At 39.9% G+C, this 26351-nt stretch overlaps 1 protein-coding gene across 6 annotated transcripts in view; it reads left to right on the plus strand.

The window, feature by feature from the left end:
• Positions 1-26351, plus strand: part of Stard13 (StAR related lipid transfer domain containing 13) — a 384230-nt gene that overhangs the window by 326141 nt on the left and 31738 nt on the right. For all 6 annotated transcript variants that reach the window (XM_029559655.1, XM_029559654.1, XM_029559657.1 and 3 more), the window contains one exon: positions 15754-15817. In XM_029559655.1, coding sequence (XP_029415515.1) covers positions 15754-15817 — 64 coding nt within the window. The remainder of the gene's footprint in view (positions 1-15753; positions 15818-26351) is intronic.

The following is a 26351-nucleotide window of genomic DNA, read 5'->3' on the forward strand; positions in this document are numbered from 1 at the left end:
GTGTGTGTGTGTGTTTTGGGTGCACCACAATGTACATGTGGAGGTCAGAGGACAACTTTTGGGAGCTGGTTGAGACAAGCTGGAAAACTAGAGTCTCCTGTAAATGGTGTGCACCACAGGAATTTTACTCATTTTTGGTTTCCTGCAAATATGTCCTCTGTGTAGTCAAGCAGTTCCTATCTCAGATCCCAATATACTGGAGAATTATTGAATATTATCACCCTCTTTTCTATAGCTTAAAAATACTTATCATACCAAGGTTGACACTGGTGGGAAGTAATCAGGGTAGCTATCCCTCCAAAAGTATTATATAAATTGTGTAGCTGTGTAATTCTTTTTTTTTCTAATTAATTGATTTTTGCAGCTCTCTGTGTTAGTCCCCAGAAACCAGACAGACTTGCTATCTTTGCCACAAGTATGAACCTCCAGAATGTTCCCCTTGTGGCTCTAGGAATGCTGACAGCAGAGCTCGGCAGGCTCCCTGTAAATACTTGCTACTGAGAGTGGAAGCACTCTAGCCACCACATTTACAATTCTCTTCTCACTATTTCGACTGAATCCTTCATTGAAAAATATTTTCTCCTGCGAGTCTTGAAAAGTTCACGGCAAATTTGTCTAAGTGAGCTGGTTGAAACTATAACTCTTTGGAATATTTTGGGGACACCCAAGGTATCAAAATAGCTTGCAAAGTGTCGCCTTTAAGGCAAATTACAGCAAACTGAAGCTCTGGAATGAAATTTTAAAGGAGAGGTAATATGTTCCATTCAGTCCTGGATGAGTTACAGGAGTCCCTGGGACTGGCTGCTGACAGAACCTGGATGCTCTAGTATGACCTTTGAATTCCTTAGTTAATGTGAGCCAGCAAATCACTTGCATAATATATATTGTTAATGGATGCTAATCAATTATACTACATGTCAAATGTGGACATGAACTGTGTTCAGTGCTGTTTGGTGGGACATGAGACTGGTTAGGACTATCCAGTGAGTCCTTTCCGTGCATGTTTAAAGGGATGAGAAGTGGTGAGCCTTGCATGAAGCAAAAGGAGAGGAAGATGCTGACAAGAACAATGTTTACAATTCACCGCCACACAAAGGCCCCTGTTTAATTTGAATATGTTAATAGTATTAAGATTAACTAATGAAGGCTGGAGAGACGGCTCAGTGGTTAAGAGCACTGGCTCCTCTTGTAGAAGACCCAAGTTCTAACCCTAACACCCGCATGGCAGCTAACAACTGTCTATAACTCCAGTTCCAGGGGATCTGACACCCTCTTCTGACTTCCAAGGGCACTGCATGACAAAGGTACACTTACATGCATGCAGAACACTCATACATAAAAATAAAAGTAAATAAATAAAGGGTTTTTTTAAAAAAGATTGACTAATGACAGGCTTCATGAAAATAATATAAATATTTCCCCTTTAAAACATTTCTTATAGAAATGTGTAGCACTATTTGCATTATTATGTCACATAATAATATGGGAGAACTGAGTCCTCACACAAGTCACTTAGAAAAGGAAATTAGAGATTGTATGATCTTTGTGGACACTTCTACTTTTAAGATCTTGAGTTAATAAACAGTAAAACTCTCAATCACCAGTTATTTTCTATCTTTAAAACACAAAATGCTCATTTCATTCCAAGCACTTCTTTTAAACATTTTACAAATATTTACTCACTGAATACGCAGAGAAATCCTGTAAGATAGTTCCTAACATTAATCCCATTTTACAGAGGAGGAAACTAAGGCCATAAAATATCTGCCACCAATTATCTAGTAAGTATAGATCATCCAAATAAGAACAAAGGATTTTGATGCAGCTGTTTTGAACACTTACTTTAATTTACTTTAATATTCAGGAAAAACCCCTTCATCTCTGTCCCACCCCCACTGTCAGCCTCACCACCATGTCCACTTGCAGTTTGGGAACGAGCTCAAGGTATACCAAGCTACAGACATGGGAAGGGTCCGACTCAGGGGAATTCTCTGGCATGTACATTATAAATGAAAACATTGATTTTTATATCTTAAAATTGTCTCTTTTATGAACTTTTCCAACCAACTATTAAAGTTAACTTTTATATGCTTAAACTTTCAGGAAGACTATACAAGAAAATAGAAATCAAGCATATTGAGGGGAAAAGGACTTTATATTTTTAGTATTATTTAGTCTACATGTATTTTTAAGTATTTGTATTACATTAGCAGTGTCTTTTTTTTTTTTTTTTTTTTTGAGACAGGGTCTCCCTGGCCTGGAACTCGCTATGTAGACCAGGCTGGCCTCAAGCTCACAGAGCTCAGCCTGCCTCTGCCTCCCAAGTGCTGGGATTAAAGGTATGTACCACCATGCCCAGCTAACAGTGTCTTTAAAAGCCCCTTCTTTTCCCAGATGACCCGAGGTGGATCTCTGGAACCCACATGGTGGAAGGAGAGAACTGACACCTACAAGTTGTCCTCTGACCTCCACAGGCATGCTGGGCCACACAGACTTGCATGCCCACTCCTGTGCACATACAACATACACACTGAACAAGAACTATGCAATTGTAAATTGTTACAAAGCTAAGGATATTCCAACAGTTTTCTAATATAGGCTCATATGAATATGAAATTTGTCTGAAATTAAGGGATAAAGATGTAGCTCAATTGGTGGAATGCTTGCTTGTCTAGAGCTCAAAGCCCAGTGTTCGGGCCTTAGCACTACGTAAAACCTAGGGAGGTGGCTCACATGCTTGTAATCTGAGAGGAAAGAGGATCAAAACAGAAGGTCAAGGTCATCCTCAGCTACATAATGAGTTAGAGGACAGCCTGAGCTACATGAGACCCTGCCTCAAAAAAAAAAAAAAAAAAAAAAAAAAAAAAAAAAAAGACCAAACCAACAAAAGAATAGTATCTGAAATTCCACAAACCAAAGAAGTCCGAAAAATCCTTCCTTTCTTCCTTCTTTTCCTTTCCAATTAATTCTTCGGCCTCCTCAATGAGACTTTGATGATGAGAGAAGATAGTTTACTTAAAATAATTCTCTTGTACAAACGGACTACATACACAGTTTCTCACACAACACATACACACAGAGAGAGCGAGAGAAAGAGAGAGACAGAGACGATTCCTGAGAGCACAGCACACACATACTTAATTTGGGGTTTTGTGCTGTTGTTCTTCCGTTCATAGCTGACCTTTACCTCTGCTTTTCTCTCATTCCTCCGCTGATGTCCTGAGGCAGCTCCTGGATTTAAAACCTAGAACAGGGGTATTTTTCCTGCCGCAAGCACTTGGTGGAACAACCAGGGAGGAAGCCATGACCTTCTTGTCTGGCTCCAGAGTGGCATAGGGACAGTCATTTTCTTACCTCAGACTGCACTTTAACACCCTTAGCATACCCCCACCCTACCCCAGACACCATAAAGCCTTCCCACTGAGGACCTAAGACTTTTGAAAGGCCATCTCCGCATCTCAGGAATTACATAGCAGAATTGCCTATTTGGCATAGAACATCTACTCTCCTCTCCAGAATCTGTGTTTGCTAAACTCTCTCAGCACCAAACCCTTTCCCACGCCCTGTGGCTACAGCATAAGGAAGCGCCTCCCCCACCCCCCTGCTGGTCTTTGATCCCTGGGTCAGGAGCACATCCTTACTGATTTTGGATCCTTAATGTCTTTGAGGTTCCCACCCAGAACACCCCTTAGCCCACAGGGTTCTGTCCACCACCCTGCGAGGAGCTGAGTGAGGGTGAGAAGTTCAGGCTATTGGAACTCAGTCAGAATGGTCTGGAAGAGGTGAACTCCTAGCTCTGCTTGTTATTCCTCTTATGCTTTTGGCAGGAAAATTAGAAATGTCACAGGAAACTGGTCATTAAGTCAGTATGGGAGACCTCATCACTGCTCCGAAGTCTGGCAGTGTAAATATCAAATATGAATCTCAAGTATAAGGAAGGAAAGGGCCTACTGTTTTTGTATAGTCCATAAGGGAGTAGCAAATGGCCTGTGTGTGTCCCTAGGCTTCTACACAGCTTGAGACAGGCCCTGACAACCCATACCTAGCCCTTCTGACTTACTTTCTGATACCCCAGCCCTGGCTGCTCTCTCTCCACAGCCCTTCCTCACACCACACAATCAGCTGTCTTCATGCCCTTCTGCAGGGTCCTCCAGGGCAGCAGCCTGGCCACTCTCCCCCACCCCAGACCTCCTCTCCCTCTGGCTTCCTCCTTTGGCCCAGCCTTAAACATTGTCTCTAGGGTTCCAAATTCTCCCCTTATGCTTGATTTTAGCTGTATTTGACCTTTGATATCCATGGGGCCACCATTCCTGCATTCAACTAACCTCCAATCAGGCATGAAACAACCACTTACACAACAATTACATTGTATTAAGTATTATAGTGTAATACCCCGAGCACCTCCATTTTGTGTAAGTTTAACTGGTCAATCATCTGGTCATAGGCCCACCCCTGGGAAGGTGGGTTATGCTAAATAGATGGGAGGAATATCTAGTGTGTTAATGAGATAGCGAGTTTTTCCTGCCTGGAATTCCACTATGATCGCAGAATTTCTGGAGTAGCTACAGCCATGTAGTCCGTGAGTTTGTCCATAATTTCTCCTTTTCTTTATGGCTCTTCTTTCTTACTAAACATTCTTTCTTTAAGGCTTTGGGCTGCCCCTAGCATCTTGTATTTCTTTACTTTCCCTAAAGCTTCCTTCTCACAGCCATGTGGCTGCCAGTCAGCCATGTATCTGACCTCCCACAAAGGCTCTAAACCTGCATGCTTCATGACTTTCTTTCTTTCTTCCCACCATTCACCTCCTCAAGGCAGCTGTCAAGATTACCAGGTCGTCTGCCCTGAGGATTTCTTTTTCTTTAAAATTCTAATAAAATCGTAAAAGCTTAATTTGGCTGATTTGGAACTTTTTGAATCTGGGTAGTCTTTCCCAATGGTCCCGAACTCTGTAACAATAGATAATATAATGATTGAAAATATAGGGAGGGTTATATATTATATAATCTATAATATATGCATAGATTATATGCAAACACTGTGCCATTTTATATAAGGGACTTGAGCATGAGAGGATTTTGGTGTCTACAGGGGACTCCTGGCATCAATCTTCCGTGGAGATGGAGGAACAACTCTATTGTGTATCTATTTTTTTTTTTTTGTCTTTTAAAGACACGGTCTCCTTATAGCCCCAGCTGTCCTGGAACTCACTGTGTAGACCAGGCTGGCCTCGAACTCACAAAGATCCACCTGCCTCTGCCTCTGAAGTGCTGGGATTAAATGTGTGCGCCACCACACCCAGCTTGTGTATCTATTTTTAAAAATATATTTTATTTATTTTTATTTTTATATGTATGAGTTTATTGCCTGCATGTGTGTAAGTGCACCCATGTCATGCCATGCCCACAGAGGTCAGAAGAGGGCATCAGATCCCCTGGAACTGGAGTTATGGACAGTTGTTAGCAGCCATGTGGGTGCTGAGAAGCAAACCCAGGTCCTCAGCAAAAGCAGCCAGAGTTCTTAACTGCTGAGCCATCTCTCCAGTCCCCTGTGTATCTTTTTTGCATATCATTTATATGCTATTCATTCCCAAGTGGATGTTACAAGGGCCCTAAAATTTAACATATACAAATAAAAGCTGGTTCTCCTGACCATCTCCCTGCTCCCTACTGACTTCCATATTTCACCATTTTCTGTGCTTAAGAGCACATTCGCAAAACCTTGAAATCCTCCATGGCTTTCTCCCATCTTCCATATCAACAATGATCAAGTCCCTCCTTCACGTAGATATACCACTCTCACTCCCTCTTTTGGTCACTTTGCCATCTCCCATCCAAATTCTTGAGCCATCTCTTGTCTGATCCTCTTCGATTAATTCTCTACCTTACTTTAGTTGTGTGTTAAGTCTAAGTATCATTTTTCTCCAGCTAAATATCCTTCAGTATCTTCCTATTGCCTGTATATTGCTCTTAAAGCCTTCATTCTGATCCTTCCTGGTCCAGCCCCTGCCTACCTGTCCAGACTTATATTTTCATTCACACATTTGCAGTCCCCACACTACATCACTCTGTGTAACTCCTGCTTCCTTTCCCTGTAATTCTCCCAGACTGGGCAGCAAACTTCTCCTAGCTTCTCACAGCCTTGCTCAACTATTATCTCCTTTGTCTTATGTACTCAGGAAGTAACTTGTTTCTCTTCCTGTTTATCATGTTTATATCCCACAGAGTCATGGTCCTCAGGATATGAACTATATTTTGTTCATCTCTGTAGTCTCAGAACCTAACTTCTTCCTGGGGCATAGAGCATACACTGTTAGATAAACAAATACCAACTTTTCGCTTCCTATTGACTTCCCCCATTAGAGCCCCAAGTTTCACTCTTGAAATGAAACCACTGACTGTTTCCCCATTACTCGTGTATTAGCCCTTCTAAAGGATTATGAGGACAGCAGCAAAAATCAAAGACTTTGTGAGCATTTCTTTTGAAAGTGACAAACTGTTTTATTGAATATTAACACATATATCCAGATTCCTGCAAATAAAAAGGACAGGCCTCATCATGGGTTCTGTGTTTTCTCTCAAAGGAAAAACGAGGAGGGAAAAGAAATAGCCACTTATTGAATAGACTGTGCCTGGCACATGCCTCTCTTTTCTAGGTTTTACTAAAATTTTTCTTCAATAGAAGCAGATAAATAAAGAAACAGGAATGACTTCTGGCTTGGATATTACTAATGTGTGATTCCCTTGAGTCAGTGATCAACCCAGAGGCTTTGTCTCCTGGCCTGAAAATAAGAGTCAGTCCAAATACTTCCTGGAGTTGGACAAGCTGTAATGTTCCATTAGCAAACATTGATTGAACTGATTCACTTTGATCTTGCATCTTGGCTCAGCGGCAGGCATGCAGATCAGGTAAAGCTGGTAAGCTGTCATATTCACTGGTAAAGAGTTCTGTAATTTTGGCTGCACAAAACCTATTGCAATGACTTAAAGTCACCAATCAGACTCATGTAAACAATGTTCAGTTAAAATGAAAAACCGCGCACTGGACTTCCTTCTAGGCTTTATGTGAATTAGAAGAAGAAAGTATAGTATGTGCCTCAAGAGAGGCTCCAATACGGTGGAGAGCACTCCATTCATGGAAAGTAAAATGCATTTCATAATTAAAATTTTTACTCATGTTAGAACAGTCTTCCAGCAACTACTACTAGATCAACTCAGTTCATCCGAGAGATGTTGTTATTACTTATGATTACGTTTAGGTAGAAATAAATACCAAAGCCATATATTTGCCCTTGGTGCCAGTTAGCTTCGCTCACAACAGAATTTTACAGCAGTTTTGATAAAGTACAATGAAGGATTTATCCTTTCACCTACAGGAGCCAGATCTGAAAAAGGCATTTCAGTCATTGATGTCTATAACATGTGTTTTTTCCAGTCTGTGTTCTTACAGAGGTTACCCATTGTTCACTTTACCTTGTTTGAAATAAATCACAAGCCAATGATACTTCATGCCTAGAATATGTACCTAATTTTAGACCAATTTAAAAAGTGTTTTCTTTTTTAATATATAGCAAGATTCAGAAGAACTGGGTGGTTTGTGTACTGTACAAAATATTTGAAATTGTATCCAATATTTCTAGGATGTCTTCAATGCTGATAATTTTGTAGGTAGGATTAAGAACTAATATGCATGCTGTTGAAGCACAAAAGAAATATACATCACTGGGCTGAAATATATAAATAATATAAACATAAATATAAAGCACTTGCTCTGCAAGTCTGAGGACCAGAGTTCAGATCCCCAGTGCCTATGTAAAGGCCAGGTAGACATGGCAACCTTTCTGTAATCCTAGCACACAAACCAGGGGATCTCTGGAGCAGACTGACTAGCTAGACTAACTGAACTAATGAACTGTGGGTTCAAATGAGAGACCCTGCCTCAGTATATAAGGTGTAGAGCCATGGATGAAGATATCCAGTGTCAACCTCTAGCCTTCACACACACACACACACACACACACACACACACACACACACACACACACAAAGAAAAAATATTTAAAAATACAGATCACTTTATTTATCCATAATTTCAAAGTTTTTCAAAACTTAAAATAAAAATTGTATTTTTTAAATTGGCTGTTTTGGAGCACTTTGAGGTTCACAATAAAATTAAGCAGAAAGTACCATGTTCCCATTTACCTCTGCCTTCACACATGCACACTTCCACCACTATCCCCATCCCCCAAAAGACTGTTCCATCTGTTACTCACATCCCTACATGAACACATGATTATCAGCAGAGTACATTAGTGTTCATGCTTACCATTTTTATGCTGTGTGTTTTGACAAATGTATACTGACATGTAGACATCACTGTGGCATGTAGATTTATTTCACTGCCCTAAAAATCCTGTGCTCTACCTAGTTGTCCTTCTCTCTCCCTTGTCTCTGGCAGCCACTGATCTTTCACCATCTCCACAGTTCCAGCTCATCCACAGTGTTTTATAATTTGAATCATAATTTTACATTTAGTGATACTCACGTATGTTTTCCATGTCTTTAATAGCTCATTTCTTATTACCAACATTCCATTGTCTGGTTCTGCCATAGTTCATTTATCCATTCACCTGACATCCTGATTGCTTTCAAATTGTAGCAGTGATGAATAGAGCTGCTGTAAACACTGTGTGCAAATTTACATGGGGAAATAAAATTTAAACCCTCTGGGGTGAATACCAAGTAGTGTGCTTGCTGGATCCAATGGTAAGAGTATGTTTTGCAATAAGAAATTGTTTGGCTATCTTCCAAAGTGTCTGAACCATTTTGCATCGTCAGCAGCAAGAAGTGAGAGGTTCCACTGATCCACATTCTCACCAGCATTTAGTGTTGCCAGTGTTTTAGATTTTTGTTTAGGTATATAGTGGTTGTTCATGATTATTTTAATTTGCAATTAACGTGATATTGAACACATGTTAATAATGCTTATTTTCTGTGTGCTTTTTTGGTTAAGGTTCTGTTCAGATCATTCACCCATTTTAAATTGGGCTGTCTGTTGTTTTATTGTGAGACTCAGAGTTCTCTGAATATTTTAGGTTATAGTCCTTTATCAGATGTCTTTCACAAATGTCTTCCAGTCTATACTTTGGCTTCCCATTCTCTTTATGAGCATAACTTTCTGAATTCTATCATAGACATGCCTTTGATGTTGACTCTAGAAAGCCATCACATACCCAAGGCCATCTAAATTTTCTCCTGGTTTCATTTTGAAATTGTATAATTGTGTGTTTACATTTAGCTCTATGAGCCATCCATTTGAGTTCATTTGTATGAGGGGTATAAAGTCTGTGTCTAGATTGATTTCTTTCTTTTCTTTTTTCTTTTTTCTCTTTTTCTTTTTGGCATGTGGCTATCTAGTTGTTTCAACACCACTTGTTAAAAGATTATCTTTTATCTGCTATCTTGCTTTGCTGCTTTGTAAAGGACAGTTAATTATATTTGCATGAGTCTCTTTGGTGCTGTGAATCCTGTCTCATTGATCTGGTCTGTACTGTCTCCAGTACTACTCCAACTTGACAAGTGTTGCTTCATAGTGAATCTTGAATTTGAGTAGTGTCAGCCAGTTTCGCTCTTTGTCAAAGATTGTGTTGGCTTACGTGTGTCTGTCTTGCCATAGAAATGTAGAAATTAATTTCTCATATATACTGTCTTGTAATTTTTAATATAAATCTAGACACTTTGAATATTATATTCTGGCAACTCAAAATCAAACCCTCCTTTATCAGTTTGCTGTTATTGTTTAATGACTTTCCTCAATTAATTCTCTAAAGTCTGGATTATTTATTATATATGACCATTAACGCCTCTACTCAGTTAACTTCATGGACAGCAAGTACGTGCATGGAGAGTTTCTTAAATACCTAGAACCAATACAGTTCCCAGACTTTTCCAGGAAACTTTTTTGTTTATATTTGGAGTAAGCCTTTAACTCTGGAACAGGAAGTTGATAGCCCTGGCTTAGCCTTCACTTCCTGTCTTCCTATTTATGTGGGTCATCAAGGTCAGTGAGGGGTGGGGGATTAGAGCCATCTCAGATCTTTCTTGAATGCATGTAAAGTTCTACACATGTGCTTGGCCTTTCATAGTCCACAGAATTTTTTTGAATTCTCCTGAATGCCCTACAAACACCTTATTCAGCTAATCTTTTTAAGATTTGTTGTCTGCGTCTTCTTTTCTTCAACAGTAATCAATACTTCAGCCATTGAACTGTTAAAAGAAAATGTCCTGTGCGTGGGTCCTTTCTGGGAACTCCTAGATAGACCAAAAAGTGATAAACTCTTTCTGGTAATGGAACTTTTAGGGCGCTCAGACCTGTCATAGCCTCTAGTAGCTGCTAGGCTGCGGGTTTTCAGAGCCACTCTCTGACTATGAAGCTGTGGAAGTGTTTTGAGAATACAAGTTTAAAGTCCACAAATCTCACTATTTTAAGATGCATTTAGCTACTTTTTCTTAAACAGACACTACTTAGTTCATTACAAACTTACATTAGTGCTAAGCATTCTTTGAAAATTAATTTTGACAATATTTGCTAGTATTTTTGTTGCTTTTATGAAACAGCAGAGTTTTGGAGGTCTCTTGCCTCCCAATTTCTACTAATATCCCTCACATTATATTTTGCTCAGCTATATTGAAGTACACTTACATTTTTTTAAAAAATCAACTATTTCTACTGTACAGTTTGATGAATTCTGTCAAATAAATGTATGTGGTCAGTTGTGACCAGCACAGTCCTGATATAGAATGGTTTTATTAGTTTTTTTTAAAAAAAAACTGTTGCTAGCATTTGACAGGCACTGATCTGTTTTCTGTTAATACAGTTTAGTCTGCTCTAAATTTTTTTCAATAATGGAAGCATATGGCCTATCTTCATTGTATCTAGCTTTTTTTGATTCAACATAATGCCTCCGGGTCATCTGTGCTGTTGCATATGTCAATAATTAGTGACTGGAAATGTTGAGTATAGACCACAATTTTTATTACTATTTATCAGCAGATGGACATTTGGGTTATTTCTGCTTTTTGACTATTTTATGAATACAAAGTACAAATATTTTTATGGACAGCTGATGTCTTTGATTTTAAGTAAATATCTAAGATGGAGTTGCTGGATCAGATGCTTAAAATATGTTTAATTTTGTAAGAAATTGTCAAATGATTCTCTAAACAGGTTTCATCTTTTTGGAAATTTCAGAATTTTGATGTCCTTAAGAGCTCTTAGTGTTATCAACATTTTTAACTTGAGCATTCTGGCATGCAATAGTAGTATCTCATGATTTTAATTTGCATTTCTCCCATGATAAATGAAGTTTGAACATCTTTTTATATGGTTATTAGCTATTTGTCTATTTTCTTTTAGAAGTGTCTCTTCATAAACTTAGCCCATTTAAAAAATCAAGTTGTTTGTCTTATTGTTGAGTTTAGGAGGTCTCTGTATATTGATAGAGTACTTTATCAGATACTACATATAGTAAAGTATATATAATGTTTCCTGAACATTTTCTTCAAATAGAGAAGTAATCTTTCAGGTAAAGCCAGATTTTTTTTAGTCCAGGTGTGATTAAAGGATCAGTTCTATGAAGATAAATCTAGCTAGTCTCTAGCATTCAAAAATAATGAGCAAAAGTTCTCCAGGTATCATGAATATAAAAGATATTGAAGTGCATAGTGTAAAAGAAATGAGCCCTTTTATGAGCATATGCAGTAAATCAAAAACTTTTTCACAAAGTAGAATGATTTGTTTGTGCCCCCAGCCATAACAGGGCACAAAGTGTGTTAGAGAAGTAAACTGTATAAACAACATGTAGTCCTTTCCTAAACAAACCTATCTCAGAGCTGCCAAAAGAGCAACATGGATTCTTTTAAATTTCACATACCATTCAGGTAGAGAGATTAACATGTATGGAACTGGCCAAGAAGACAGTCTCTCAGTTGTCACCTCAGAGTCCAAGAAACTACTGGTAGACCAGATAACCATCTTCTAATACAGAATTACCTATTCTGTTTGATTCTATCATGAAGTCAGTGGGTAAATTGTTGATGACTGAAAATGAGAATCATCCTGTATTTTTACTCAGTGAGTGGTGTGAAAAGTTGAGAACTAGACGTGGTTTCAATGTGAAATGTTGGAAATAGAGTAAAACCACTCAGGCAAGTGTTGCCTGATTCTTATGGAAAATGAGGAGAAACTGAATTAGGGCCAAAGGAGAAACAAGGCTTTAAGAATATCACCAAATATTTGCTTGACCAGATTTAGTGATTGGTGACTATAGAGCCAAAGGGACAGTTGCAGGCTGGCTCTGTTTTCTACTGTGCATGGCACATTGGTGATGCTGTGAGTCAAGATGAGACAACAAATAGGAAAGACAGGTTTTGAAAAGAATGCAATGAATTCAGTTTTAATATCTGAATCTGAAAACCTGCAGGACCCCACACATTGGTGAGAGGCATTTGGTGTTTTGAAATGCAGCTCTGGGGCTGCAGGCAGAAGGTATGGAGACAGGATTGCACGTCATCAAAGTCTACTTTAAGATGATATTAGATACTTCAGTATGCTCATGCACAGTAGAAACAGTAATACCTTTAGTCTGAATTCTAAATATGTATCTTAATACATGTTCTATAAGTATATGTATTTAGTATAAGTAAGGAGTTAGTACTGCTTGTGATAAGAAGATTGTGTTCAGAGAGATAAGAGAATTCATAGTCAAATACCAAAGATAACAAAAGATTCACAATGGTGTCCATTGCTAGAAATAGGTTTTTGCTAAAAAGAAGCTATGGAATTTGGTAATTAGGAAGACATTGGCGCAAAACTAGAAACAACCTAAATGTCCATTGGCAGGAGAATAGATAAACCAGTTATACATTTTCATAATGTGAAATACTACTCAGCAATTTAGAATAATAGTGTTATACTTAGCAACAAAGATCAATCCTAAAAAATATTATGTTGAACAAAAATGGCATAAATTAAAATGTATACTATATGATTCCATTTACATGATGACCAAGAATAAGTAAAACTAATTTATGGATGTTGAAAGTCAAAGAGAATGCCTCTGGGAAGTGATATGGTGATTGGCAGAATTGGCAGTAAAGAACACAGAAGCCTCTATTGTGAGGAGAAGCCCTTCATCTCATTTGAGGATACATAGAATAGCCAAAACTCATTGAATTGAAAATGTAAGATCTATGCATGCAAAAAAAGTTATCAGCCACAGATGAGCTCATCAATCAAATGCTTGCTTCCAAAAAATTTCACTAACTTTCAGAGTCATTTCTTCACAAAAGCAGAAGTCCACACAGAGATTAGGTTTCCCAAGTGGGAGAATAAATTTACAGGAGAATACCTGGTATGCTCAAAAATAAAATCTAATTGGTCAATAGAGCTCACTATAGAAACCGTAAGATGCTCAAAGCAATAGTGATAAGGATTTAGGTGGCCTGAAAGGAATTGCTGAGAGTTGCTTAAAATTATGTTGTAAAGTGGGTAGAGACCTTGATCTACAACTCTAGCCTACACCTGGTAGTGTATCTCCCTCACCATCAGCAAGAGACTGAAAGTTGATACCCAGAGACGGAGGTACATCAGGCACCTTAAAGGTAGGGGACTCTATTGGAAGCAGGGACCTATATGACAGTCTACCTACATTTTGAATGTCAACATCCCCAGGCCTTTTCCATTACTCAGCTCCAGAACAGTAGAAAACATGCCCAACAGGAGACTCAATTCTGAGAAATGTGATCAGCTTATGATAAAATCAAAATGAGAGCAGTAAATCCCTACTGGAACAGGTCAAAAGACTCGGATAGACATATGTCCAAGGAAATTAAATTGATAGACCATCTGATAGGATTTAGGTAATTGGGGAAATGTTTGGAATAAGAACATTAAGAAACTAACTCTAGAGAAACGGAAAGTTAGGAATGAAAATAAAATTATTCAAATATAATACACATGGGAGCCGAATTTGTATGGTCAAAATAAACATCAAATATTTATGTCTGTGCAATATATATGTATGATATTATGACACAACTATATTTGGACATGGCAAATGATGGAGGGGTGAGGATAGAGATTGAAAGAAAATGAGTCTTCAACTTCCAATGAACAAATTCAGTAGTTAATTACCTAAACTGGAAGTTCATGAAGTAACAGCATAAAAATGGTTTTAGAAACAAAAGACAAAAGAAAGAGTTAAAATAATTGTCTCCAAAGAATAGAAAGCCACAGGATTTAAAGAGTAATATGTGGCTCTTTATAACATATACATATTTTTTTTTAAAAAATCAAACAACATAAAATAATAAAGGTAATTGCAAAGAGAATTCATGGTAGTAAGGCTGGAGAGGATTGAAGAGTGAAATTTTAGAATGTTCTGAGCAAGTTAAGTAATAAAAAGAAGAGGAATGTTGAGACAGTTCATATAAACAGTTGGTGGAAAGGAAGGATTGGGGGATGACAGCAATCGCTTACTTGCTTATGTGTCTTTAAATCACTAAATCCATCAATTTTTTTCAAGACGGAATAGACTTCAAGAGAAGAAAGCAATTGAGAGAATTTGTGGCGGTGAGGGGGAATAAATAGCAAAGTCTCAGATAACACAGTGAATACTGAAATAAAAAACAAGATTAAAGAGTTTCCTTTGGAAAAAAAAAAAAAAAGGACGATGTTTACCTGTAAAGCAGTAGAAAAGAACAGCAGAGGACATCATTTATGATTAAAAGAATTCATGTCTAGAGCTTTTTTTTAAATCAACTTAAACTGGCACAGTGGCTAAGTCATCAGTTGTGGAACTGAATCTTTGATAGTCTGATACTGGGAGCCAGAGGGGGGAAAGATGGAAGGAATTCTGCTGGGTAGCAATTATGAGAGTCCAGCTGAGGGTTAAAATCAAAATATATTTATGAGTTGACATGGATTGATGATGCAGAATACTGCAGATTGGAGAGCTTTAACAATAGGCATTTATTTTCTTACAATTTGAAAGGCTGGAAGCTCCAAGATCAAGATACTGGCAGGACTTGGTTCTTGGTGAACTCCTTCCTTGCAGAGAAAGTCACCTTCTCCCAAGTCCTGAAGTAGGAGGGAGAGAGCATGCATACTCTGATGTCTGTTCTTACAGGTTCCCCAATCCTGTGGGGTCAGGACTCCTCCTTTGCCTTTAGTGCTATCCTTATTCCAAATTCAGTCACTCTGAGGCTAAGGTATCAACATGGAAGTTTGTGGGAAGCCACAGCATGTTTAATTCAACACTGTAGTATGAATTATTTGCCTACATATACTCACTGTGGCAAAACAGGAGAAAAAAATACATGGTTGAGGGGACCCATGACAGGATAGACCTGAAGGAAGGTCAAGGTGGTTAAGGAGTCAAGGGGCTGGTGAACATATAGCTAAAATAATTGGAATTGTTTCTAAGGAAGGTGGAAAGAGAAGCCAGAAAAGATCTAAGTTTAGACCAGAAAAAGGACTGGGGATTAGTAGGTTCTTTGAGCAGGAGGCCGGAGCACACATTGAAACTCCTTTAAATTATTTTATAGCTTGGTCTCTGGTGATACAGTGCTATCTTGGGACATAATTCACCTTTTCTGCACTTTCAAATTTACTGGAAATAAAGAGAGATTATTAAACTTGAAAGAAGATTTAGGTTCATTAGTGGTAGTAAATCATCTCATTTTTCTTTCTTTTCAGACGACTTAATACATTGAACAAGTGTGCCTCAATGAAACTTGATGTGAACTTCCAAAGGAAAAAGGTAGGTGTGCACACCTTGCTATCACCGTACTAACAGAAGCAGCTCGTATTCACAGCTTTAAAACAATCTCAAGGTTTAGAGACATGACTGAGTGGTTAAGAGCACTGGTTACTCTTCCAGAGGACCCAGGTTGAGTTTCCAGCACCCATATCGCAGCTCACAACCATCCATAACTCCAGTTCCAGAGGATTCGACCCTCTCTTCTGACCTCTGTGAACATTGCATACACGTGGTGCACTTACATTCATGCAGGTCAAACACTCATACACATAAAATACAAATAAATGAATAAATAAATAATTTTAAGAGATTGAGGAAAAGACAGGCGGGTCCATACCAAGTGTCTTCTGGTTCTTTCTAATCACATTTTCTTTCAAGTGCCTGTCAGAGGTGCAATCATTTTCAGACAGGTTCATTTGGTGATGGAGTACAGGAGACAGGGTTGGGGAGTGTCTTTGTATGAACAAGACTGGGGCAGCAGTTTTGAAATGAGGCTAATGATACTAGGTGTGTAGCTCAGTATAGAGAAGTTCTACACCATATGCCAAGTCTTAGGTTCGGGTCCTCGCACAGAAAGAAAAGAAAGGCAACAGGGAGGGAGGGAGGGGAGAGAGAGAGAGAGAGAAAGGAAAGGAGGGAAGAAGGCAAGGGAGAGAGAGAGGAAGGGAAGGAGGATCCTTAGTGTGACTAAGTATCTGAAATTGATAATACTCCATTTTTTTTGTTTGTTTTTAGAGACAGGGTTTCCTGTAGCTAGCCTAGAACTTTGTATGCAGTCAAACCTTTCCTTGAAGTCCTGATTCTCCTGCCTCTGCTTTCCAAGTGCTAGGATTTTAGGCATGAACCATATTTATAAAGTCTAAATTGTTTGAGTTCCATTATGATGGTCAAAAGTTTTAGATTTCAGAAGATTATGGATTTCATATTTTCTAATTAACCATAAAAGTCTATGAAGATATTCCAAAATTAACAAAGAAAACCCCAAATTCAACGTCTCAAACAAACACTCCTGGTCCTAAGCATTGTGGGTAAGGAATACCCAGCTTGTACTCCATTGAGGACTTACTGTTGTCCAGAAGCTGAATTGTATATTTTACTCTATTATCTCATTTAATCCATTCATATAGGGCTTCTATGTTTTGTAAAGGAAATTAAATCTATCATTTTCCCAGAACCTTTTTACTGGTGGCATAGAAACTTTTTGACCGCAGCAGTGTCTGACTCCAAAATCAAGTCTCCGCACCACCATGTTCTGCTTTGGTTTCTCACTGAATTGGTCCTTTTGGGGAAATTCAGAATTAAAATCATTAAGTACTTTTTTCATTTTGCATCAACAATGTGCAGCAAAGTCAAACCTGAGAATATGTTGAGGAAGTAAAGCAAATGTCCTCAAGTCAAAAGAAAGTGTTCTTTATTCTGTTTTAAACAGAGAAATCATTGCATCCCATGGATTTTCAGTCACTCCAGAGTAACCTAATCTTTAAAAACAAATTACTTGAATTTCTGCTCTAAAATAGCATCCCCCAAAAAGTCAAATCAATTTGGCTTGACCTCATCTTAAAAGCATTTGGGGGTTGAAACTAGGACCCAAATATTTCAGCTGAGGAGGTAAAAGCGTGAAAAAACAATATTCAGAGAAACAGTAAAACGTGAGCAATTTATCCAGGCAGGCCAGAGACAAATTTAAAATGTGGGAACAAACCTCCCAACAGCTGTCTGGTTGAATAGACCCCTTGAGAAGCATACATACTATTTGAAGCATGCAGGTCAGATGTTGTTTTGATTGTAACACATGGTTCCTATTAAGCTGAATACAGCCATTCCTGTGTGTCTAAAGAAGGATCCCTGGATGGCCGATCTATGCAGACTTGTTGTTTCCCACAATGCGAAGTGATTGGATTTTTCACCATGTCACCCGCTTTTGAACCCACAGGCAAGATATTCATGAATGACTTTCACAAAAGCTGCTCTGTAAACCGGTCACTTCGGTATTCCGACATGCTTGGTGGATTTCTTATGTTGGATGTAGTGGTACACATTCTTTCATTCCCGGCTTAGTTACAGGCTTCACAAATGCATGCATTGAGGTAAAATGCTGCTTCTCACATTGTAAATTGGAGACATAGCCTAGATTTAAAAAAAAAAAAAAAATTTCAACATGTGGTCTCCGCTCACCTGTGAATCTCAGTAATGACCAGCGTCTGTGCTTGGTTCCCAGCAACCACATAAGAATGTGCTGTGTAGTAGCACCCAATTCTGTCCAATTCTGTGACCTGGCCCTGATGTCACAGGCTAGTCCTTTATTTCACTCTAAAAAAAAGAAAGAAAGAAAGAAAGAAAGAAAGAAGGAAGGAAGGAAGGAAGGAAGGAAGGAAGGAAGGAAAGAAAAAAGAAACTAAGGCTAGGCCAAATGATCAAAAATAGAAAGGAACTTGAGAGCCAACTATCTCATAAAGCCACAGCCAACTTTAGAATTCACTCACCAATAGAATTCATCTATTTAGAAAATTAAAAGGAAAATTAAGACGGCAGCAATCCCTCTACATCCATCCTCATTTTAAGCAGTCTATGAAACAGAATCCTCACCTCCAATCTGCAAAAGTCCTAGACTTGAGCTCTGCAGAGTCTGGTCCACACATGGCTTAACTGTCCAAGGCCATAGGCCTCTCGGATGCAGCCAGACACATATAAAGGCTCTGTGGGCTTGCTTGGCAGTCTGCGTGGCTAGCAAGTGCTGACAAAGGGCCTCCCCTCTGCCAGACCCTGTTCTTCCTCATTAACTCCACATAACAGATGAAGAAATCGAACAGTTCAGTCTGTTGGCCAAAAACCACACAAAAAATACAGAGGCAGGATTTGAATCCGGCTGCCTCTTCACCTCACGAAGATCGACAGATTGGATTGGGCCCTAGATGCACCTCCATCCCTTGGCGTGCATGCTGAAGAGTTCGTGTTTCCTCAGCAGTTCATCCAGTGAACTGTTTTTAGAGTAGGGATATGTCTTGCCATCAGTACTAACATTCACAGTTTATTGTGTTCATGGAAATTGTCTTTAATTTTGGAGTTTCAGGAGAGCTGAGCCAAGAGCAGAGAGTGAAAGTCCACAAATGAGGGAAGATGGTGAGGTCTGATTCCTATCTGGCTTGGTGTGAACTCTGCTTATATGTCAAATGTCACTTCTCACATGCACCTGCCCTTGAGTGAAATGCTCTTGACCCCCATGTGCCTCATTAAAACCCTGCTGAGACATTTCTGAAGGGGAGGGGGCTCCCCAGCAGTGGGATTGGTTCCTCAGGCCAGGCACATGCCCAGTGGAGAATTTTGCCTTCCCAATATGCTGACTCAACCACTGGGCCCCTGTTAACTTAAGTGGAAGATATGTGTCTAGCTTCTAAATGTCTGTGTAACTGTGGTTTAGCTGCCTCTCACAGCTGAGGATTCAAAGATTCATATGGGGCTCCCCTATCATCTCTTTAAAAAAATAATAAAAGCTCTTTTCTTGGAGCATCCAGTGGCAGGCATCTACTTTAAGGAACGTATAATTTCAGGGAAGACTGTTCTTATTGTGAAAAGTCAAACAAAGAGGTCATCTAAACTAAAATAACTCTAAGGCAAAGCCAAGCTACCTTTTCTCAGAAAAATGTTCCTTCCTCATTATCATCTACCAGTTCCACTCGCTTCATGATGACGATGAACTGTCCTGAGTTGCTAGTATTAAAATGATAAGGTGTGTGCATGCTTGCCTCTGTGCGTGTGTGTGTGTGTGTGTGTCTGTGTGTGTGTGTGTGTGTGTGTGTGTGTGTGATAGGGAGTGAACCTATGCATTAAGGAGTACATGTGGAAGTCAGGGCCCAACTTTGAGCAGTCGGTTCTCTTCTACCATGGTATTAATATTATATGGTGTGTGTATGCTTTCCTCTGTGCGTGTGTGTGTGTGTGTGTGTGTGTGTGTGTGTGTGTGTGTGTGATAGGGAGTGAACCTAGGGTGTCCCACTTACTAGAGAACTATTAGTGTACCACTAAGCTGCATCCCCAGCCCTATTTTGTTTTGTGAGACAGCCTTTTCAAAGTTACGCAGGATAGCCTTGAACTCAGCCTCTAGCCAAAGCAGACCTTGAACTTAATCTCCCTGCCTCAGCCTACAGAGTAGATAGGGTTATAAGCCTCTGTTATCAGGCAGAGCAAGACTTCTATTCAAAGGAAAGATTATAATCTAAAGACTCTGGTCAGGTTATTAGTGAGGAAAGAAGGAAACAGACTCTCACTGAACCTTACTGAGTATTTACCAAGAAAGATCAGGTTCTCATTAGAGTTACATTTTAAGAAGACTCTGAAATCATGACCAAAGATAGAAAGCAATTCAGAAACCATGAATAAGCCATGCAGCTAAAACCCTCCTGCCTGGTTGAGCTATGACAGGGACCCAATCTCCGCCCTCACCCCTGACATATTGATTTCCATACCTGGCATCTCCTACCAAATACAGGTGCTCCTGGAAGATCCAAGCAACAGAATCAAGTAAGAGGAAAATAGCACAGTAGTTCATCAGTCATGTAGCTGGGGAACATTAAAGGTTTGCAAACATGACATTTGAATGTCTTAGAACTTTAGAATCCTCTGAGTTAGGAAGAATCTTCTTTCATGTTTTCCAACCTCCCACCACTCACCACAGGATTTCTTTCTGAGAGCATCCTTTACCTTCCCTCATCCTCTGCCTGTAAGCTTCTCAGCAAGGTGAGCTCTTTAAATCACTAAGTTTTCCATGTAAAAACCCAGCTAAAAGCTGACTGTAAACTAGCTCATCTGATGAGCTAGTTCTACACCTCTCAAGAGACACAGAATGAGGATTTCTTCCTTCTCATCATAGTAACCCTTCTACTCTGTCCTCTAAGGCAGGAGTTGGCAAGCTACTGCTCCTGTTTTTATAAAGTTTTGGTAGAGCACAGTCAGGCTCAACAAAGTGGAGTATGACAGAGACCACAATAGCCTATGAGCCCAAAATATTTACCATCTGGCCTTTCACAGATATGGTTTCTGACCCCTACTGGGTCTAGAACAAATTTTCCCAAAATACCTGTGGTGAACTGCCTGTTTATTTACACTTCCAGTCTGCCACAGATATTTGTAAAATTTAATACAAATGAGTTGTCAGACCTTCAAATTTTAAAAAATGAATAGAAAGTACAAGACTAGTATTAGATTCAAACAACACAAAAGTGCATTCCAATAAATATAAAAAAGACAAATAGAGTGGAAAATAGGGAAAATGACAAAATGGTGCATATTTTATTGAAAGCATGCATAATATGAAGAATTATTATTGTACTAATAGCTTTTCTGTTCTTCATCTGTATTAATGAAACAAAAGTTTCCATTAAAGCAGCAGGAATCTAATTCCCTGTGCTACAGGCCTGTGCACACACTCTGAACAAACGCTGGGATTATGAGTACATAAGATTTTAATGTGACTGCACTTTGTATTAGAAATCTAATTTAAGGTGGTTGATACCAGTACTCACAAGAAATAATGTACATCTAAAATCCTTTCTGTGTTGTGTTAATTCCAGTGATCAGAAAGAAACTATCTGCGTGTTGACTAGTATGGAATGAGCTTTTAAAACAGTTTCAGCACTTAGAGTATTCCTTCAAATACTTACTATTCAAAATGAAGTCAGTCACACTGTATTTTCAAACTCTGTCCTTCATCACTAGCCACATCCAATTACAAAGTTACAAACATATTTTCTCTGTGTGAAACCATGGATACTATATATAATATGCCATGGACTGTGGTAGATAAACTACTCTGTCCAATAAGAAAAATCTACCAATTTCAAATTTGGGCATCATAGAAAGCCCTGCCATGTGGTGATGAAAAGTTCTCTTGCTTACTTGGTATTTCTGTGTCTGTTTCAGGACTGGGAACTTCAGGGATGGGCAGCCCCTGGCCCACTGAGGTGCACCATGTGGCGTACCTTGTTTCTAAGCCCGCCATTTTTTAAATCATCATTCATGGGAGATCGTAGTTCCAGATCTTGGCCATCTGTCACCTGAGCTCTCTTAGGGTCTCTTGCTCCTAGCACTATTAGACAAACCATATAACACACCTTTATCTGAATTTTTCATAGTTTATATCCTGGGTAGGGGAAATAGAGTAACTTACAAAGGCAAACACCTGGCGCCCCACACCCAGTGCCCTGTTCTGCTCTGTGGCTCAGCAGCCCACAGTTCCAGATCACTTCTGCCACCAGCCCACAGTCACCATTAGCTTTCGCCCATGCTTGTGGGCACATGGTCTCACCCCAGGTCAGTAAATGCCCCCTCTCGCATCCATGTGAGCGAGACACCAGAGCCATTCTTTTCCGCGTGATGCCACTTCTGTCCCAAGATGGCCACCAACATACCTCCCTCTGCAGTTAACTCTCCACAATCAATTCTCCAAAGCAGGCCCCTTTCCTCTGCTCTTACAATCTTTCCACCAATCTTCCACTAAGGTCTCTGAGCCTCGGAGGGGGTGACAGATGTAGGGTGATCTCTCTTTTATCATGGTGAGATAGTGACTTCCGGGGCCACCCCGTTATCCGTCTTCAAGCTGTGGCCATTGATCTATCTCAGTGGTGTTTCTTCTACTGTAAAGACAAATGGAAGGAAGTAGACCCATCTAAACAAACATGGATTTAAATACAAATGCCTAGAAGATATCCCAGTAGGTGTACTGTAGCCATTAAACAGTATACTTGTAATGGCTTTCCTGCTAGGGCTTGTAGCCTTTTTCGACAGGGGGATGGCCTGGTCTACAGCACCAGATGTGTGTTCCACCCCTAGAAGTGGGCCTTATCCCATTAGAAGTTTGTCAGTTGTAGGTATGTTGGTCAAGCCATTATTGCACTTTCAGGCATTGCTTGGCATGTCCATAGTGTGCAGAAGGTGGGGTCCATTATTGAGTAGAATCATAGGGGATCCTTTCTTCCCCAACCATCTGCATAGCACCATCTGGCACTATGAACATCATCCAGTGGCATGGAGTTTTTTGACTTTGTCTCAGCTCCATTTCTTCTTCTCCTCCCATGCTCACATCATGCATTGTCTTCAGCAACATGGCCTTACTGACCTTTCTAGTGTACAACTGACATTAGTGGCAACAGTCTGGGTGAATTTGAGGACCTCTAGGATCTCTCTCTGACCAACAGCTCATAGGGGGGCAACCCACCCCTGCTACTGTAGATAAGATTTCTTAACAGTTTTATAGTTTGGGAGCCTCTGTTTTTATCTCATCCAACCATAAAACTCCCAAGAATCTTATAGCTATAGCCAGCCTCTACTTCTTCAGGTATATTTCAGATGGATTTCACATCCGTAAAACACTCGAAGGAAGGTTGACATCATATATTAAATCAATCATAGACAAGGTCTAACACAACATGGAAAGATTTTATCCATTCGTATTAACTGCTTTCTCCACAGTTCTTTGTTAGGTACCACAGCATGGGTAAGAGGCATTAATTTGGTTAGTTCTTTGCTGTCTTTAGTTATCCTTTGGAGTCATTCTGCATTCTGGGGATCTTACATGGAGTCTTTTTGTATTCTGCACTGGGCTAAGGAGGTAGGGGGTTTCTCCCGTCCCTGCTGTACCTGTTGGTTCCCTGAGTCAGGCAGGCCCTGGGTCTGCCTCCTGACTTTAGCCATATCTGTCATCTCTCCATTGACCATACCTGGCTGCTGGGAGAGGCCTTGGTGGGAAAAACTGCTTCCACCCCAGTATAGCCTTTACCAGAAGAGAAGTGCACCTTATTTAATCTTTGGGGATTTTTAACCACCCCTGGGACAGGTTTTATCCTTTGAATGCCTTTTGTAAACTGTTCTGGTTTTAAAGCCTTTCAGAAACTCTTTAGTACTGGATTTGGTTTTCTATCAATTTTTTCTCTGGGAATTTGAGTTCGACATAAGTCTTGCCACATTTGTTTTCAAGTAACCCAAACAGACCATTTTTTCTGTCTGGTCTCTTTTATATCTCTTGTAGGGTGATCTGTTATTCTACAGACATGTTTTACATGCTGGTTAGAATCATTTAGATCTGCTAAAACCTCTCTCACTTCACAAAGATCCTGTCCCATTCAAGGGCTTAGCAAAACCATTAAAGCTCCATACCATTTTCGAGGTCCCAGTTGAATTAAGCTTTCCTTTATATCTCTGGTGAACACGGTCTTACCTGGCCCAGTAAACTGGGTATCATATATTGCTTTTCTTATACCTAGTTCTCTCAGTAATGCCTGTCCTTCCTTTATAGTCCTCCAGCCTTTGTTAATTATCAGAGTTTCACTTGGTGATGACCATGTATCTCTAATGCCATCCCATTAAGTATTGCTCCCCTCTGCATTGGCCTAGGTTGAACAGCCTATGTCGCAAGGATAGATGGGTTATATAACTCAGCTGTGAAACTTCTGAAGGATTTAGACTGACATCATTTGCTCCCATGTCCCACAATCTCACAAGCCACATGGCTAGGGGCTTTGATTGCTTGCTTGTAAGTTTTTCCTAGTTTTAACAGTTCCAGTGTGGAGTATTTCCTAGCTACAGCACTGTTAGCTTTTTTTTTTTTTTAATCTGAGGGGCAGCTTTAGCTACTTTTATTTTTAGGTTATCTCTTTTTTTTTTTTTTTTTTTTTACTATTATCTGTCTTTTCCTCTGAGTCCTTGAACCTTACACAAGTTAAAATGTACCATTTTTTTTTCTCTCTCTCTCTCTCAAGCTCTGCAATTGGGTCTGCCAGTGCTTCTCTAGCCTTTTCAGCTTTCTGTGCCTTGGGCACATTTTTAATTATGCAGTGGCCACGCCCCCTCTCTGGGTTCTCCCCTCATGTCCACAGTCTGAAACAGTTTTTCTATAACCTTTAACAAATCTTCATATATCCACAATTGGGCTGTTTCCCCACATTTACAACACAGCTGTGGCCCATGCTTCTGCGTAGCTGGCCTCTTAGTTACATATTTTATAATCCACTGTCAAATCCACATCAGTGCCGCCATTTCCAAACTCCTGAGGTTTGTCATTCCTAGAGCCATTATCCTGCCAACTTGTGCCAATTTGTCACCCGAGCTCTCTTAGGGTCTCTTGCTGCTGGCACTATTAGACAAACCATATAATACGCCTTTATCTTAATTTTTCATAGTTTATATCCTGGGTAGGGGAAATAGAGTAGCTTACAAAGGCAAACACCCAGTGCCCTGGTCTGCTCTGCAGCTCAGTGGCCCACTGTATCATATTGCTTCCACACCCTGCCCACAGTCTCCATTAGGTTTCACTCAAGTCTCATGGATCCATGGTCTCAACACATCTTGGTAAATGCTCCTCATGCCCATGCAGTTGAGACACTGAGGCCATTTTTTCCATGCTGCTAACTTCCAAGATGGTGCCAATGCTCTTCCCTCCATGGCTAACTCTCTGCAGCCAATTCTCCACAGCAGGCCCCACCCCTCAGAGGGAAATATACTCCTCGGGACACACACCCTCTCTTGATTTCTTTCTTCTCCTTTATCCTAATTGTTCCTTGAATGTCCTTCACTCCTCCCTTCTCAGTTGAATGCCCTCATTTTATCCATTTCCCCCTTTGTGATATGTTTACAACAGCTGAACATGAGTGCATATGTATGTCTGATGACTAAATAGCAAGAAAGAGTGCCAACAAGAAGAAAACTCACTTTGAGTTGTTGGTCAGGGTAGTAGCAACACCTGGCTGCCCACAGTTCCAGATCACTTCCGCGCCCCTACCCACAGTCACCACTAGCTTTCACTCACACCTTGTGGGTACGCGGTCTTGCCCCAGGTCAGTAAATGCCCACTCTCATGCCCACGCAAGTGAGACACCAGAGCCATTCTTTTCTGCACACACAGCTTCTGTCCCAAGATGGCCCCCAACGCTCCTCCCTCTGCAGCTAACTCTCCGCAGTCAAGTCTCTGCAGCAGGCCCAACCCCTTGGAGGAACAAGGCCCCCTGGGACACACCATCCTAATTTCTTGTAAAAGTGCACTCCTTAAAATATGCCATTTAAGTAAAGCTGTTGTCCTCGATTTATGTGACCAATGAAAATGCAGTAGGCTCTGACCTTCAGAGCCTCAGTATCCGTGCTCCAGTCATGTGCCATAAGGTTCGCAACTTTGGTAGCCATGTTACATAGCTAATTCACATTAATATTAAATTTTCCAGAACTCTAAAGGCTATTAATAGAACACCCTGCACATCTCATAGTTGAATTTTAAAGATAGAGTCATTACATTTGACATCAAGCAATTTCAGCTCATTAACAGTCATCCTTCATCTCCATTAAAGTCTTTTCATTTTTTTATTTGTATTTTATGTGTATGAGTGTTTTACCTGTATATGTATAAGTGGCCATATGCATGTAATGCCCATAGAAGCCAGAAGAGGATGTCGGGCACCCTGGAACTACAGTTATATAGACACTTGTGAGTCACCATGTGTGGGTGCTGGGAACTGAACCCGGGTCCTTTGCAGGAACAACCAGTGCTCTTAGC

This window comes from Nannospalax galili, unplaced genomic scaffold (assembly GCF_000622305.1).
Source record: "Nannospalax galili isolate Female #2095 unplaced genomic scaffold, S.galili_v1.0 scaffold768, whole genome shotgun sequence".
NCBI lineage: Eukaryota > Metazoa > Chordata > Mammalia > Rodentia > Spalacidae > Nannospalax > Nannospalax galili.